A 17,107-nucleotide genomic window follows, 5' to 3' on the forward strand; every position below is an offset into this window, starting at 1 on the left:
GACACACAGTGAAATCTCGTTAATTAAACGAGCTTAAATCATACCACTGGACTACCTCTTCAGTCTCATTAGAGTTCTGCGCATTTATTATGATAAAAGTCCCAGTAATTTCGACGCATCAATATATACAGCCAAGCTGCCCCAGCCGGCAAAACACGGCAGCTCGGTGGCTACTCTCCAGCCCAGTAGCAAATGGCTGCATGCCTGTAACCATGACTAGCTATCACTGGGTTGTCTTGAGTGCACAGTTACAACGGTACTCATGGTGCCATGTACACATGTGGCTTGCGTGTAGAGCTTTATAAAAGCGGACATGCACTAGTGTAGATGTATACCAAAGCAGCCACACACCTGCTGCACATGCACAGCAGCCGCCCAGCTGTTACAGTATATGCATATGCTCGTACGTCTGGTCCATGCTAAAACTGGTTTCGCTTGTGACCTTCTGCCATCAGCACGTGCTGCTTATTGCCAGCTGTGATCTTGGTCCTCAGCATGCACTATGCATGCTGTTCTGCTGCATGCATAAGCGCCAGTGGGGCAGTGGAGACCAGTTTATTTCAGTGGCCACAAGGAATTGGCAGCCAGGCGGCATCGATGCGAAGCCAGCGTGTTGGAGGCTACTACAGATCCACTACTTGCTCTCAGTGTTGGGTGGCCACACACAGATAAAAAGAGTTACTGCATGCTTGTGACCACAGTGCGGTAGCACCATGCTCCGATTAGCCACCTTTAATGCAAAGGTTGTGTAATGCAAACACAGTTTATGCCCCCTTTGAACTTGACTTGCCAAAATTAGGCTCTACCTCATAAAATGAGTAACTCCTTTCGTTTCAGAGTGGAAAGCTCCGGAACAAAAGTTACCCATGTTTGGTATAGACATTCCAGATTTATGCTGTAAATGACCCAAGAGATTCCCCCAGATGACAGGACACTAAATAAGAACCTTAAAAGGGTGGACGGAACATGTGTACTCACAGATGCATGTACTGGGTGAAGTAGTGTGCATAGAGCTGTTGAGCAAGAGCCACTTGCTGGACCAGCTGTTCAGGGCTTGATGCCCCTGGTGGCATGCCCAAAGCAATGGGCATCTGGCCATTAGGCACTGCACCAGGGCTGCAAGAGAATGTTAAAGGAACTTTATTAAACCCATTTGCTTAAACACAAGACAATTAAATGGAGCTGTTAACAGTTAGTTCAACATCCAATAAAGGTGAAAAAGCATGAACAACATTTAAGTACTGCAGTGAAACCTTGTTAAGGCGTACCTTGCGGGACTGCACAATAACTACATGCAAAGCGGCAGTACACCTTAACTGAAAACAGCTTAAATACTCTGGACTCTCTTTAAACGGAGCCTCAGGGGACCAGGAAAATACGCTTCATTTACCAGGAGTTCCACTGCAATGGGTATGAATGTTTTTTACACAGCACTGCAAATGAAAGAAAACTGTCGATTGTGCAGTGATTCCTGGTGCAATGGGCTGGTTCCTTATAAGATCATCCAAAGGGTGACCAGTCGACCTTTTTGAATTTTCTGCATTAAATATTCTCTGATGGGGAGGTGCTCAGCACGGTGAGGCTGGCTCCCTTCTTCCTCCATGCATGTCTTCACTTGCGCTTCATTGTTGACAGAAAGCGTGTGATAATGCAAACATGAACTACTTCAGTTTGAAAGATACATTTGTGTAGAACTCACATTAATTATGGCAGCGCTGGCACACTGTTGCAGCCATTTACTCTGAACAGCTAATGAGCGTGCTGTGAAGCTCGGAAAGCAAAACTATGTGGCCAGGCTATTTTTTGGTTTATTGAAAGCGCCCTCCTATCATTGTCACGTCTCCTGTTATGCGTACGTCAGAGGTGCACAGGCTACAATGCACCATGCAATAGGCGGCATATTTGCACAATCACTTGGCCTGCCGGTGACATCTTGACTTGCCACCCATCCCCCTTAAGGAGCCCCATGTGAAATTCTGCAAGTGGGCTTTTCCGCACATCACTGTTTACCAAAACGTGAAGGTCACTCTTGATGTATTGTGAAAGTGACATGACGAGTGCCATGGGTGTGGGAGTTAAGTATGAAACACAATACGGAAGGATGAAACAAAAAGCTGCTATCATTTGAAGTGGGTGGTCAGCCATGTTTTCACCTAGCGAGATTATGGGAGAAAGCCTGCTTGCGAAATTTGAAGTCCAAGCCTAGCAGTGTCAAAATGTGACTGGCCCATGTGATTAACAACAAAGAAAGCGAAGAGTAGGCTTTTGTACTGCTTTCCCGACACTTTAAACTCGGTTTGATTCGATTTGATAGGGTTTAACATCCCAACGTGACTCAGGCTATGAGGGATGCTGTAGTGGAAGACTGATAATTACGGCCACCTGTGGTTCTTCAATATGCACTGACATCGCACAGCACACGGGCCCCTAGCATTTCACCTCCATCGAAACTTGGCTGCCGTGGCCGGTATCGAACCCACGTCTTCCGGGTCAGCAATCGAGCAGCATAACCACTGAGCCACCGCGGCGGCCCTTTAAACTTGGTCTTCAGGCAATTTGCTGTGCTATTTTAAATTTACCATGCTATGATTTATGAAAGCCCGAGATATTCAGTCGCTGCCAAATATTAGGAAAGTTTTGAACATGAACCAAATAATAGACATTTTCGATTCGCATTCACGCACCCCTACTCTTCAGCATTTGCGCTGCCAATTTTGCCTGCACCAGAAACAGAAACCAGACAATGACGCATACCATAATGGTGAGCTTGCTTAACTAGTTGAAGCTTCAGTTTTGTTTCTAGTTTCGTTTACTCAATGGTGTGGAAATTTTGGCTCTGATTAATGGGCTTCTCTTTTTTCCCATTTAAGCGGCAATTTCGCTAAACAGATTTTCGTTTATTGAGATTCTGAACTGAACTGACTGAACTGGTAAAGAATGGTACCCGAGGTATACCAGGTAGGAAGGCACATGTGGGAGCTTTTATTCACATAGACCACAGAAATCTGTTATTCACGTTTATTGCCGAGGCAGCCAAGCAACGGTACTGTTAAAGAATTGCGTGGTGTGATAATTGATTTATTGATTCGCGGTTGCTTTCCCGGGCGAAGTTGCGAAAGCAAACTTACGGAATCCGGAACTACCGAACAATTGGCTGGGCCACAAGGAATGACGCTGTTTTAGTGTCTTATTCAGCTTCGTGCATGCACCTTCATGCCAACCCGCAAGGGGGGGGGGGGGGAGGGGGTACGCGGCTCTTTATTTAGAGTGAACTTTTTTCCGAGGGGCGGCCAGCGTAGGGTGCGGGTCCGGGTGCTGACGTATACGCAGCAACATACACTAAACCTACATTGCGCGTTATGACCTTTTTGGAGTTTTTTAAGTCGCGCTCGCGAAATCCCCGCATAATTTGCACACCCCCTTCTTAGAGCCCTAATTTCTGAATAAAAAATGCGCAAATTACGCGCGTAAATACGGTACATCCTACATGAAATATCACATGACCGACAAGCTAAATTGAGGCAATGATACGATTCTGTTTACATTCCTTGTTTGCTCCAATTGTTAAATCTAACAAAAGGCAGTGCCCACTATGTGTTCTGAAAAAGATGACTGCTAAATAATTGATAATCACGTTTCTTCTTTCACCTGTTCTGGTTTCAACAGCTGAGCGATGGCTATGACAGCAAAGGTCAGTATACCAGGGACGACTAAAAAATTTTCAAATATAGGCTTTTTGTGGTAAAAATGTGGCTCTTGCGGCATAGTATTACAAGTGTTAGCGGACACCGCAAAGCCAGTGAATCATTTTAAGTAGTAAGCTGGTTAACTAATTTTTAATAATTAAATTTTTAACTATCATAGCTAGACAACTGGTTGCAATTAAAGATCTACAGCCGGTCGTTAGTAAAAGCCGTATAGAATTTTAGAATTTTGAAAATGCGAATATCCTTGGCACTGTGGCTTGGCAAAATTTGGCTACATCATGCCGAAACACATGCACTTTCATAAAGCATGCAGGCAAAGAAACCTTTCCAGTGTAAGTAACTAGTCAAAAAAAGACAAATTTTGTCGAGCCATAGCGCCAAGGGTAATCGCGTTTTCTAAATTCTATAAACTGATATGGCTATACTAACGACCAGCTACAAATCTAATTGCAACTAGGCATCAAATAGTTAAAAAGTTCATTACCAGCTTACTACTTAAAACGATTCACCGGCTTTCCGGTGTCTGCCAACACTGGCAATACTATGCCCGCAAAAGCCACATTTTACTTCAAAAAGCATATTTTTAAATATTACTGAAGTCTTCCCTGAAACACTTGGTAGGTCATGTGAGACAAGAAAAAAGCTGCGATATTACTGCCGCTTTCTCACTAGCGATTATAGCTCTTAGGCAGGCTGGCTTTAGCATTCTAGCAAATTAAGATGACGAAGCAGCGATTAGATTAGTTTTTTTCATGCCCCATGTGACCTATACTGACCTTTGACATCACAGCCATCACTCGACTATTAATACCAAAACAGAAACAGGAAAGAGAAGAAATTAGATAAATTATTTAGCGGTCATAGGTGAAAACCACATGGTGATGCATATACAACGAACTCTCACAACTACAAACCTCATATTTAAGATTTTTTTCAGATATATGAACTTTTTGAAAATTCCTGCTGGAATGCCTATATTTTCAATATAAAAATATTTTACTACTAAGAATTTCAAGATAATGAATATTTCAGATTAACATGTGTAATTGATTGATCAGATTAACGTGTGTAATTGAACGAGTGTAAAGGCATCTCATTATTACAAACTTGACCTGTATTAAGAGTGCCGAAAACACTGAGGTGCTTGATTACCACGTGCATCTGTGCTAATAGCTCTCATCATCAGTCTTGCACCGGAAGCTGGGTACGGGACTGCTGACAACGAACAGCAATCTACGTGACTTCCGTGATGTTTTTTCTTTAAAGGCGTGGCTGTGCAGGTGAGGCCTCGCCAGACTCGCTGCCTTGTTTTTCTTTGTGCTCTCGCTATCGTGTGTGCAACTTTGTTGCCAAGTTTCATGCGGCGCTAAGACGAGTGCTTGACTGAGTTCTGCTGGTGCCTGTGTCAAGAACTAGCGATGACAGTTTTCACTGAAGAGGAAGGCATGACAAACGATTAACAGCCCCGTCCCAAGGACAGTCCAACCACCCACTTTTGGTTTCGCTTTTTTGAGCTTTGAGCCAGCCCGCAGCGACGGCGGCTCGACCAACCAACCTGACTAAGCTGAGCACCGTTTCGAACGCTGATTGGCGCATCGCTGGTGTTTTCTTTCCTCATTTTTTTTTCTTGCCACTGAGCTGTTTCCTTCACTTTAGTCTATGTGGTTCCGTTCTTCCAGTACAGCGAAACTGCGTGCTTGTCACGTGCCACTGTCACGTCGCATGTGCGGAGGCTTGACAAGCCTCCACACTGCAATGGTGCCATTATGATGGGTGTGACATGGTAGTGGTAGAGCACCACCACGTCGCACCGTGAAGGATGCGAGAGGCTTGTGATTTTGGAGCATTTCTGGTTTGGTTTATGGTTTATGGGGGTTTAACGTCCCAAAGCGACTCAGGCTATGAGACACACCATAGTGAAGGGCTCCGGGAATTTCGACCACCTGGGGTTCTTTAACGTGCACTCATATCGCACAGTACACGGGCCTCTAGAATTTCGCCTTCATCGAAATTCGACCGCCGCGGCCAGGATCGAACCCGCGTCTTTCGGGCCAGCAGCCGAGCGCCATAACCACTCAGCCACCGCGGCGGCAAAAGTTTGGAGCAGTTCTACTTTGATGCTCCTGACAGCATGCACACAGAGCATTAATGAAAATGTGGGAAATAGTTATTTCTGCGCTGTCCTCATCTCAAAATCAGGCAACCATTGTCCAGTCTTTCATCAAAGAAATTTGCAGCGATGCAAGTAGTTCTTGACTTTTTTTTGGGTAATTCAATAATTCAAACATTTTTTCCAGTCCCTTGGAGTCCAAATTAACGAGCTTTTACTGCACTAGCTTTGATTTCAGTCTTTCATTATTATGATATTTCAATACAACGAACGATTCTTGGCGGTCCCGAGAAGCTTGTAACGAGATTTCACTGTACACTAATGTTGTATGCGAAATTACGAAGAAGAAAACAAAACCAAAACTTTAGTGTCTATACTTCTTGAACTGTATGCTTCATGAGGTTTTACTGTATAAACCACCAAGCATAACAATGAGCAGCACCACACTGCACAAACAAAGCAACATGGAAAAGCTCAAACAAGCAGAAGCAAATACATGCCATTGCAAGCAAGTATTCGATAGGCAGGGCAAATTTTTTCTTTCACGTAAAGCCGGATTTAAAAAGAAATTAAATACTGTTACACTGCGTTTAATGTCAAAGAGAGCTGTCAACTGCATGAAATAACTTCTGCCAATTGCCCTCTTGTGCCAAATGAACTCGTGCAGAGTTCACTATTCATAACATTCACTATAAAAATAACTCGTCATGCAATTTTAAATAAAGGGTAGTAGTTATGTACTGTAATCTGTGTCAAAATTTCCTTACATATGATCAGCAAAACCAAACCTGCACTATTCAAAGTGCTAAATTTGCAAAATGACAACGACAAGCAGGTATATTAAAACATATGGCTGCCTAATATGCCTTTCGCACGACCGATCTGTGCATCAACAATGCCCTAGCTGTGTTTGATGAAAACACCAATGGCCAGAGCAACAAAAACACACATTTTCCAGTAGCTAACCGGAGCTGCCATGCAAATGACAAAGGCAGCAAGGTGATGACACGGTATGCCAAGACAAGCCGACAAGCATGTTTGCCATTAAGTGTGGCAGTGTCACGTCAGCAACATTGATGGTAGAGCGCACGGCAGCACCACTGTGTAATCATCTGGTCCAGCTGTCTGGTGGTTCAGCCCTTCAAAGAGGCAAACAGTCTCATCAAACTTGTGGTCACTACACCGAGCTGCTCATATTAGCACCCCATAGGCTATGTTGCTGATGATTTAGCCCCTACTATTCAAGTGCAGTAGTATCAATAATGAGCGACCATATTTTACATGCAGGCACTTGCAAGCAGGATGCTCAAGTATACAGCAGAGGCTGCGAAACGTTGTCAGTATTCTTGCCAAGCTGTGGCACACTTCACCCTCATTTCCTGGTTTCACCATACCGTATGCTCATTGACGAGCCCAGTAACGCCATCGTATTTCAAGATTCAGCCGGGCGATTTCCGATGCAATCTTCTCGGTTTTTTTTTTTCCCCGTTCCTGTAGTCCCCTGTATAAAATGACAGCCTAGGCAGACACTTGCCTCTATGCTCCCTGCAAGCATACTGATATTGCAGTAAAACACGCTACTGGGCAAGCTGGTGCATAGCTTGAGAGATGAAGCGCAAAAAAGGACAGTACACAGAAGAAGGGACGACGGGACATGCACTACTTGCAACTCTTTATTGATTCGAGAAGTGGCTGATTATATAGCCATGAGGTGAGGGTGGAGAGACGGGGCAGGAGGAAAAACAAGCGTATGAGCACACACAAGAACACAAATAATGCAAAGGAAGGGTAGACACGTCACTCAACAATTTAAAGCATACCTAAGAACTGAGTTTCACTTTTATAAACAATCAGTGATGGGGTGCTCACACAGACACTCTCACTTTTTTTTATCTGGTGCACTTCCATCAGTTCACACGCAATCTTGTCCTTACTTCTGTTTAAAAAACTCCTCCTCCATCCTTCCACCCTCACCTCAAGGGTATATAGTAATCAGCCACTTCTGGAATCCATAAAGAGGTGCAAGTAGAGTATGTCCCGTTGTCCCTTCTGTGTGCTGTCCTATTTTGCACTTCATCTTCTCAAGGCATACTGGTGAATAACTGTGTAGTGTTGAAAGCAAAGTGGTGCCTACAGTGAGAGCTTTTTTTTTTCAGTTTATTTGTTTCATTCTGATTTACAGAAACCGGAGCAAAGGCAAAAGGCAAGAAGCCTGACAAAGGCCTCTGCTCCGTATGCAGTCAGCAGACAGGCATCAGAAACATACAATTGATTCCCTTTTTAGGGGACAAAAGGGATAAAACAAGCAACACTGAAAGGCCATAAATACTAGCAAAAAAAACAAGAACTACATATAGAACTACAAACAGAACTATATATAGAACAAGAACTACATATAGAACTACAATTCTGAACAATTGATTTCCTCTTTAGGGGACAAAAGGGATAAAACAAGCAACACTGAAAGGCCATAAATGCTTGCAAAAAACAAGAGAAATAAATCAAATGAATTCAATGTTTTCTTGCAATATTACATTCATAAGGAACTTTTGGGGAATTGGCTTGCTGAAATCAAGTAGATTTTCAGTGCGATTTAGTAGAGACGGTATTTGGAACTGTACGTGTTGCCTACCATAGTTTGTCCTGACTATAGCGATTTTTCTGCTATGTGTACGGAAGCAGTACTCTGCAGCGGGGGTTTGCTGCGCTGTAAAGTTTCTGGTTCTGAACATGCTGCAAGAGCCTATAACAGTATAATTGGTTAGCCTTTATCAGGGAATACTTTCTGAATAATGGATCCGTCGGTAAATATTGTGGTTGCCCTGGTAGTTTTCAACTTTGCGCAGGACTCGTTTCTGTAGAGTAATCAGCTCATGAAAATTGCCCTGCATGGTTGTTCCCCAGATTAGTGAGCAATAAGACATTCTGGAGTAGAAAAGCATATAATATAGTGAGGTTCTAAGCCACTGTATTACCAATGGGCTTAGTTTATAAAGACAACCTGCTGCCTTACTTAACTCGGCCGCCAGTTTCGACATGTGAACAGTCCATGACAAGGTGTCCTGAAACCAAACACCCAAAAATTTTTGTACCTTAACCCGCTCTAGACTGACACCATGAAAATTAAGCTCAATATTAGTGGTGATTGGTTTATGGATGCAAATATCATATACTTTGTCTTGCTTGTATTCAGCTGCAAGTTATTCTTGTTAAGCCAGACCTAAAGGAGTTTAAAATAATAAATAACATCATATTGAAGTTGAATAAGCAAATCACTCACAAAAAAAAAATGCTAGTGTCGTCTGCGTACATAATTATTTTCGGGGAGTTTGTATGCTGCAAAGATTATTTACATAGATTAAAAACAACAGCTGTCCGAGAATGGACCCCTGGGGAACACCATTCTTTACTTTGGCATATGAAGAAGATTCTTGATTAACGCTGACGTATTGATACCGGTCGGATAAGTAGCTGTGCATTAAATCTAGAGCGATTCCGCACGCCCCATACGTATTTAGTTTAGATAAGAGAATGGTGTGAGACACAGAATCGAATGCTTTCTTCAAGTCAAGAAATAAGCCAAGTGTATAAAGTCTACACTCGAAATTATTGATTATGTCATGTTTGATGTCTAGTAATGCTAGTTCAGACGATCGTTTCTTTCGAAACCCGTATTGCATGTCATTTACTACATTATATTTATTGAAAAAATTTTCCAGCCTATTGCTCAAAGCACTTTCAAACACTTTGGAAACGACGCGCAATAAAGATATAGGTCTGTAGTTATTGACTGCTTCTTCATTACCACCTTTAAAAATCGGATAAACGCGTGCTATTTTTAAATATTCAGGAAAAACTCCGACTTCAAACATTCTGTTGATAATATGGGATAAAATTGGAGATATTATATCTGAGACATATTTTATAGGTACAGGTTTTATGCCGTCGAAACCAGCTGCAACATTGTTTTTTATCTTGCTTATCAATCGTTCTACTTCAACTGGAGTAACTGGGATTAAATGTATAGAATTTACAACACCAGGCTCCTGAAGCACAAGTTCTTCCGCGTTAACTACATTGGGCTGATGTTCTCACAACTATTAAGAAAATAATCGTTCAGTGCAGATGCCGCTTCCTTCCCGTTCACCAAACCTGACGGCGTTATAACGCTTACAATTGGACTTGTATTTTCACGGCTAATGTTTTTAACCTCAGCCCAAATCTTTCTGGGATCATTTCTTACTCTTGCAAACAGGTTTTCATAATAGGTTAGTCTTGCCTTCCTAATCTCGCTGTTAACTTCATTTCTGTATTTCTTGAAAGCAGCGAACGTGCTCAAGTCCCAAGATTTTACAAAAGCGTGACACATTGTTTTTCTTTGTTATCTTTTTTAACAGGGAAGAAGTAATCCATGGTTTAGGAATTTTTTTGCTTCCAGGTCTATTTTGCCGTAACGGAAATGCTTCATCATAACATAGGATCAATTTATCAAAAAACAAGTTGTACGCGCTGTTTGGGTTGCATTCGTGTATAGTACAGGGCTCCAGTCAGTGGCCTCGACAAGGGAATGAAACTTCTGTAGCGCTTTGTTGCTGATAGCGCAGTAACAACGTTTCTCTTGCAGTTTACGATTTTTGTGTGTGTACGGGATGAAGCAGAAAGTCGGAAGATGATCGCTTATCTCTAGCAATAGCAGTCCAGCGATATTGTCAGGCATATTCGTGACACAAATATCAAGCAATGTAGCAGTTTGTGCTGTTAACCTTGTAGGTTTCGTGATCATATTTCCACATGCAAATGAAGCCACGAGCTCATTCAGTTTTTTGCATGGATCATCATCAGATAACATGTTGATGTTTATGTCACCCATTACCACAAACAGGAAACCTGAACTGCTTAGGTAAGAGAACATGTCGTCCAGGAAGTCAAAGAAATGCAGTTTGTTACCTGTTGGAGGCCTATAAATGGCAACGACAAAAACTGCATCTAGACGAACCATTATACTTTCGAAATGGCTATTTATTATGGAGAATTCTTGAATTACTTCATACTTTGCTCGCTGCTTAACGTAGACAGCCACACCGCCTCCTCGGCCACAAGACCGCACTAATTCGTTGTACACATAATTCTCAAAATAAGGAGGATTATCATCTCTTGAGAGCCATGTTTCCGTGAATAGCAGAATGTCAAATCCAATTTCGAGTGATTCGAATAAGCCTCTTATATCATCTTGCTTGTTTCATATACTACGCGTGTTCATGTGAAATATGGTGAATTGCTTGTGGGCATCCTTAGCTAATTTGTTAGAACTGCAGGTGTCATGGTAGTTGCATCCGTTGTGAGCAAACATTTTCGCTTTTAGGCTATCTGGGTTTGAGCCTTGGTTTCAGCAATTCAATCTCCTCCGACAGACATTTTGTTCAGATCATCTTTGCTAGTGATCTTGAGGACCGTTGACTGCTTGTCTTGTTTTGCGAAGATCTTGCCACCATTTGTCCAAACAAACTTCCTTTTTTTTTGCTATAACCACACCAAGGAGTTGTTTTCTGTGTCTAGTAAGGTGCTCATAAACGTAGACAGTGTCCGTCACCTCAAAACCAAATTGCTTAGCGTTCATCCTAACCTTTCTGGCCTTGCTTAGCACGGCGTTCCTTTTGGCCCTACGGACAAACCAGACGATTATGTTGGATTCGTTGTGTCAAGCAGTGGGAACGCTGTGGCAGATGTCGATGTCAGCACCTGTGACCTCTCCAATTATCTCACCAATTTTCTTAATCACAGTTATCGGTTCACCATCAAGAGGTAGACCTTTGATTTCAATATTGTTCGAGCGCTGCTACTGCTTTAACTCTTCAATCTTACGCAACAGCTTTGAGTTTTCGACTTTCAGCTCACGATTTTCTTTTATCAGCTCCTCAATGTTATCTTTCAGCTGCGTCACATCATTCAGACCGACTTTTATACTTCTAAGTTCTGCCCTTACTTCTTGTCGAAGGTCTTCAATTGCTTCGGTAGTTTCACGCTCCTCTCCCGGCATCGTGTATTCAGGCAAGTGTTTCACAGATCACAAGAAGCACAAAACCAGAGCAATAAAAAGTACCGTTCGGCAGCAGTGCACAGTTCGCAGGAGGAAAGCGCAGTATCGAAGTTTCTTACCTGCAAAAGCAGTTCAGTTAGCACATGTGAAGCGATGGTGCACTGCTGCCGAAATGCGGCCGTGGTGGTTCCGCAGGCGCTTTTAACAAGGCCGATGACGCTTGCAGCCCTCTGGCGGTTACAGGCGGAATGTTGCTCCCGGTGATATGGTGTTCAGGCGATGGCGTCCCAGTGATAGCGTCCAAGAAATGACGTGGGCGGCACAATGTGCTGCAAAAGCTGTTCAGTTAGCACATGTGAAGCGATGGTGCACTGCTGCCGAAATGCGGTCGTCGGTGGTTTCGCAGGAGCTTTTAACAAGGCCGATGACGTCTGCAGCCCTCTGGCGGTTACAGGTGCAGTGTTGCTCCCGGTGATATGGCGTCCAGGCGACGGCGTCCAGGTGATAGCGTCCAAGAAACGACGTGGGCGGCACAGTGTGCTGCAAAAGGAGTTCAGTTAGCACATGTGAAGCGATGGTGCACTGCTGCCGAAATGATAGGACTATTGCTGCGCACCTTTCCAGGGGTGCCTGCTGTAGGCGAAAGTCAGCTTTTTCATCTACAGACACATCATTTTTCCCGTGTGAACCCATGGCACTCCTGCCTGACGACAAAGCCAAAAGGAGTCAAGAGCAGAGAGTTATGTAAACACACATGCCATACACCACTTGTACTCCCAACAGTACTAGCTCCACTCCCGTTAGTGGGTATGAATGTAAACCGCTCTTCATCTGCTCTCTCCTCGAATGTACTGTCTGATGGGGTAAAAAAAAAAGAAAGGCTAACTCGCACAAATTAAACCAAAGTAAAAAAAGAAAACCAAATGGTATTAAACAAAGAAGAAATGATAAATGAAAGTGAATCCAGTAGCCCAACACAAACCTCATCCAGCTTTCTGGTATAGGCCACCTAAAATTTACCTGGTGCTCCTGTGGCGAAGACCATCACTAGAAGCAGAGTTCACAGATGAGGTCGAAGGCACAGTCGACACTGATCCACCAGCTGCATTTACATCAGGCTGGCTTAGAGCCACCTAATTAGTAAAAGGACAGACAAAAAATATCTATTAGGCAATATGAACTACAAAAGCATTTTAACAGAAAAAGTTATGAATACAATTTTGCATTTCTTGCACTTGTATCAATGCAAATGTATAGTGTTTTTCCAATTTACTTCAGTGCATTATCTCCATAGCACGCAATAAACAGTGTTTAATTTTTAGCATTGTTGCACATATGTGGAATTAATCAATAGCCAGAAGTCTACAATGTCGCTAGGAATATTAATGTTATACATAAATTTGTTTATACATTCGACTATAAATGCCAAAATGTTAAAAACAGTTCACAATTAATCTCCAACACCTAAAGATTACATTCACCAACCAACTTATACATTACATGCAGCACTGAAGAATTTAAGCTAAGAACTCCAGTTATAAACACTTTAAAAAAAGAAAAGGGCACATCAAGTTCATTCTTAAAGGGGCTCTGAAACACCTTCCGAGGAGAGCACATCAACTTTCTCAATCAGTGCATTGTGTTGTCATGAAAACCTGAACCAAATAATACACTTCTACACGCAGCAGAGCACCCACAATCACGCGTGAAAGTTGGCGAGCCCTTCCCGGCTCCCGGACTTTTTCATGCTCGCACCTCTGTATACGAGTTGAGAGGTGGCTATTGGTTAAATTCTTTCAGACATCAGTGTAAGGGATCTGTGGATGCCGATGGCTTTGTGGGAACGATTTGTCCTTCGTTGCTGGCCCGGCGCCGTGAAACGGCAGTTTCCCCTCCTTAATCCCCGTCGGTGGGTCGGCAAGTGGGCAGGCAAGGAGAGGTAGATGGACCATGACCAGCCGGGGCCACGACAGAGGTAGTGGGGAAGGAAGGGGCACGTTTTTACAGAACTGCTCAAGGACCCCGTTTTGCGGCAATGGTGCGGCTACGCGTGGAGGCATGAGCAGTGACCCTGTCGAAGCTGCCATACGCCGGCCGCCTCCCTCGCCCAGCAAAGAGCGTCTAGGTTGGAAGGTCGGCAGAGTTTTTTTTTTTTCTCAAAGGGCCAACACCGCCGGGCAAGACGGGTTTGGAAACTCGCGCTTGACTGGGAGCAATTAAGCGTCACTTAGGGTCAGCGCGGACGCGGCTAGCAGGCGCCGCGGTGGCACCGACGACGCCTGAAGACTGTGCATAGGAACAGCTCTCGAGAAGCAGGCTGGCAGCAACGACATGGGGGACTCCTGTCAACAGTCGTCACAAAGACTAGTAGTTAGGAGCAGGGTTCAACGCTCCCATTTATTACTCGTGACGGTAGCGGCTCGGTAGAGACCGATAATTGCCCTAATGCTAGGAGCCACCAGGGTCACGAGTTTTCAGGAGGCCTGCGACACGTCAGAGTGTTTTTGATGTTCTTTTTGTGCTGTGTATTTCAGGGAGAGGGTTTTGAACGTTGCGGAAACTGGAAGGCGTGCCATGCCGTTTGTAAGCCAACCATGTGTTAGCTTTTTGTGATTGGGTGATGCAAGGTGTGGGCCAGGCACCTAGGTCCTTAAAACCGGGCCCCGGGGCCTGAAAAATTGTTCTTAGCTAGATTTAGATTCCTTGCATCTTCGGCGATGCCAAGGAGGGAAGATTTTCCCTTAGCCAGTTCCATGTAATTATGCCCGCTGTTTATTCTGTCGTAAATATGTGAATTCCTGTATAAAGCTTCAAGTTTACCTCCCCTCAAGTCAGTCGTTGCCGGATATCGTCTGTTATACAGTCTCGGATGTTGGGGCACCCATAGGTGGAGCCTGAGTATACGAGTACACGAAAATTGCCAAAAACCTTAACTGGCGCAGTCGGCAAGGATCCTTTCGTTATCAGGAGATAGCAAAGGAGAAAGAGGTGACGTTCCGGCAACAGGCCAAGTGTTGGCGACTGAGGAGGACCAGGAGCTGAAGGCAGGAATCGGCAGCTTCCAAGGGAACCAGCAGCAAAGACTCCAAGGGTGTACCAGCAACGCAAGGTTGCAGACGGTCGGGAGAAGCTGCGTGGTGAGGAAGCGGGCAGTAACAGAACAGACAGCGACAGCGACGAGTGTCGGACGCCAGGAGGTGCATCTCATCAGAGGGAGTGCAGCGGTGTGTCAAAAGGACCAGCAGCGGTCTCCAGTATCCTCAACTAGAAGAAGGCCAGTGACTGCAGACGGGAAGTGCGACGGCAACGGACCATGAAACAACGCATGGTGCCGGTGAGTCTGCTTGGTCCGACTTCTTTTTGCCCCTGTTCGTGTGTCTGAGCTAGGCGGCACGGGTTGCAATGGAGAGCTGGGCATGGCGGAGGGAGGCTGGCAGTGGCAAAAATCCAGATTACGAGAAGTTGACGCTAAAAAAGTTAGAGCAGGAAATGATTGAAGCGCTTCACAGGTGGACCAAGGCCCAACAAGCACAGAAAAAGCCAGATCTTCAGGAGAGGTTGAGGTTCAAAAAACTGAAGAGGGGGAAATGCAGCAGTGCATCGCATGTGGCTCGAGGGCCTACTGGAGGAGCTTAAGCAGGCAGTGGGACCAGTTCAGCCTGTGGGTGCAACAGCACCGGGCATGCAGGTAGAGTGTCAGCCACTTATGCTGGATGAAAAAAAATGACAGCCAAGATTTAGCGACTGACAGGCCAAACTGCAGCAGCACCTGCACGTCAGAGAGCTGCATTCAATGCAGCAATAACGTAAATAGCTCTATGATCGAGCGTGTCGAGTTGACACAAGCAACCTTGGTGTTCACCGTAAAGACTAAAGAAAGCGAGGGAGTAAGACCTGTAGCTGGTGAGGTAAGCTCCGTACCTCAGATGCCGATGGCGGGCAGCAGACAATATCAACAGCTGTGTGCTGAAGGGCACGCCAACGCTGAACCAGAAGTCCCAAAGAGAAAATTGGGGAGTGTGAAGATTGCTTTCACATGGGGTCAAATGGTGGGCTCAGTTAACGTAAATGGCAGCGGAAACGAACGGCAATTCCTTTACGAACATAGCGAGTCCGAGGCAGAGACACACCAGAACAGACCGGACAGCATCGAGGTTCTTGGGTGGGTCAGCGCTGAGGACTCAGCTGTTGTTGCCGACTCGTCAAACGGGATATCTCAGCTCTGAGGTGGCGGCATGCAGGGATATGGTAGTTGAACCGGAATTCATTTAACCTCAAAGGGCATGTTAACTGCCAGAGAAGGGTCATGAGGTCAGCTACAAGAATGAGGCAGGAACCAACGAAAGCATGGCCATAAAGAACACGGAAGCTGTCACCCGAGAAAGCAATAGGGCACACGACGTGTGCAACGCTGTTGACGGGAATGGCAGCAGATTGAGTCTACAGCCGCCGTACAATGGCGTAGAGGCAGCCTCCCTAATAGTAAACCAAACCGTTCACGAAGGGAGCGATTGTTCGACGCCAACAACCGTTTCCGTCTTGCGGCGCATGAACCGAACTATCTCAGTCCGGCGCAAGAGGCAGGTGAGCGGAAAGCAAGTGGCGAAAAGACAGGCATGCGAAGCTTGCAGCACTCAAGCTAATGTATGCAACTGCGTGAATCCAGAAGTAAGGTGCAATGCTCAGAGAAGCAGGACCGAAGAGATTAGTCACGCTAGGTGTGACAGGGACTTCGTCGCAGGTCAAAAATGTGCGATGTCATCATTGGCAGTGGGGATAACATTGCCGGGCCAGCCATGGGTCAAGGTGTTGAGCATTTTTGCTACCTGGATTGTGTATGACCCCGGGCGCTGTTAGGCCCGGAATGTTTGCCACTGCCACTCGCTAGCTTGGCCTCTGTACAAAAACTAGCGAGTGGATGGGGTGCCTGCCCACTTGCAGCATAGGCTCAGACACGCACAGGGGCAGAGTTGGACGAGGAGGACCACGGGTGTTCCAGACATGAAGAAACAGTGCCAACTCTGCGGACAGTGCTCGGGGGAACACTGAACGGACATGCTGCATGCCCTATTGTGTCATTGTTGGTTGTCTGCATGCGCACAACCAAAGGTGCATCGTCCTGTATGTGTTGTTCATGTCATAAGTGGAGCTGGTCGTCGCATGTTTGCAGTGTTGCGATATGTTTGCAGTAGTGCTTCCACTACTTAGGTGACCCTCAGGACGGTTTTGTGGGTAAAAACGATCCCTTGTTTG

General features: G+C 45.0%; 1 protein-coding gene across 3 annotated transcripts in view; it reads right to left on the reverse strand.

Moving 5' to 3' along the window:
* The window catches only part of Herp (Homocysteine-induced endoplasmic reticulum protein), a 35,182-nt gene that overhangs the window by 11,665 nt on the left and 6,410 nt on the right, over positions 1-17,107 (reverse strand). For all 3 annotated transcript variants that reach the window (XM_077647382.1, XM_077647383.1, XM_077647384.1), the window contains exons 5-6: positions 12,875-12,987; positions 979-1,116 (exon numbers count right to left, since the gene is read on the reverse strand). In XM_077647382.1, the coding sequence (XP_077503508.1) occupies positions 979-1,116; positions 12,875-12,987 (251 nt within the window). The remainder of the gene's footprint in view (positions 1-978; positions 1,117-12,874; positions 12,988-17,107) is intronic.

The sequence above is a fragment of the Amblyomma americanum genome, chromosome 1 (assembly GCF_052857255.1).
Source record: "Amblyomma americanum isolate KBUSLIRL-KWMA chromosome 1, ASM5285725v1, whole genome shotgun sequence".
In the NCBI taxonomy this organism is placed as follows: Eukaryota; Metazoa; Arthropoda; class Arachnida; order Ixodida; family Ixodidae; genus Amblyomma; species Amblyomma americanum.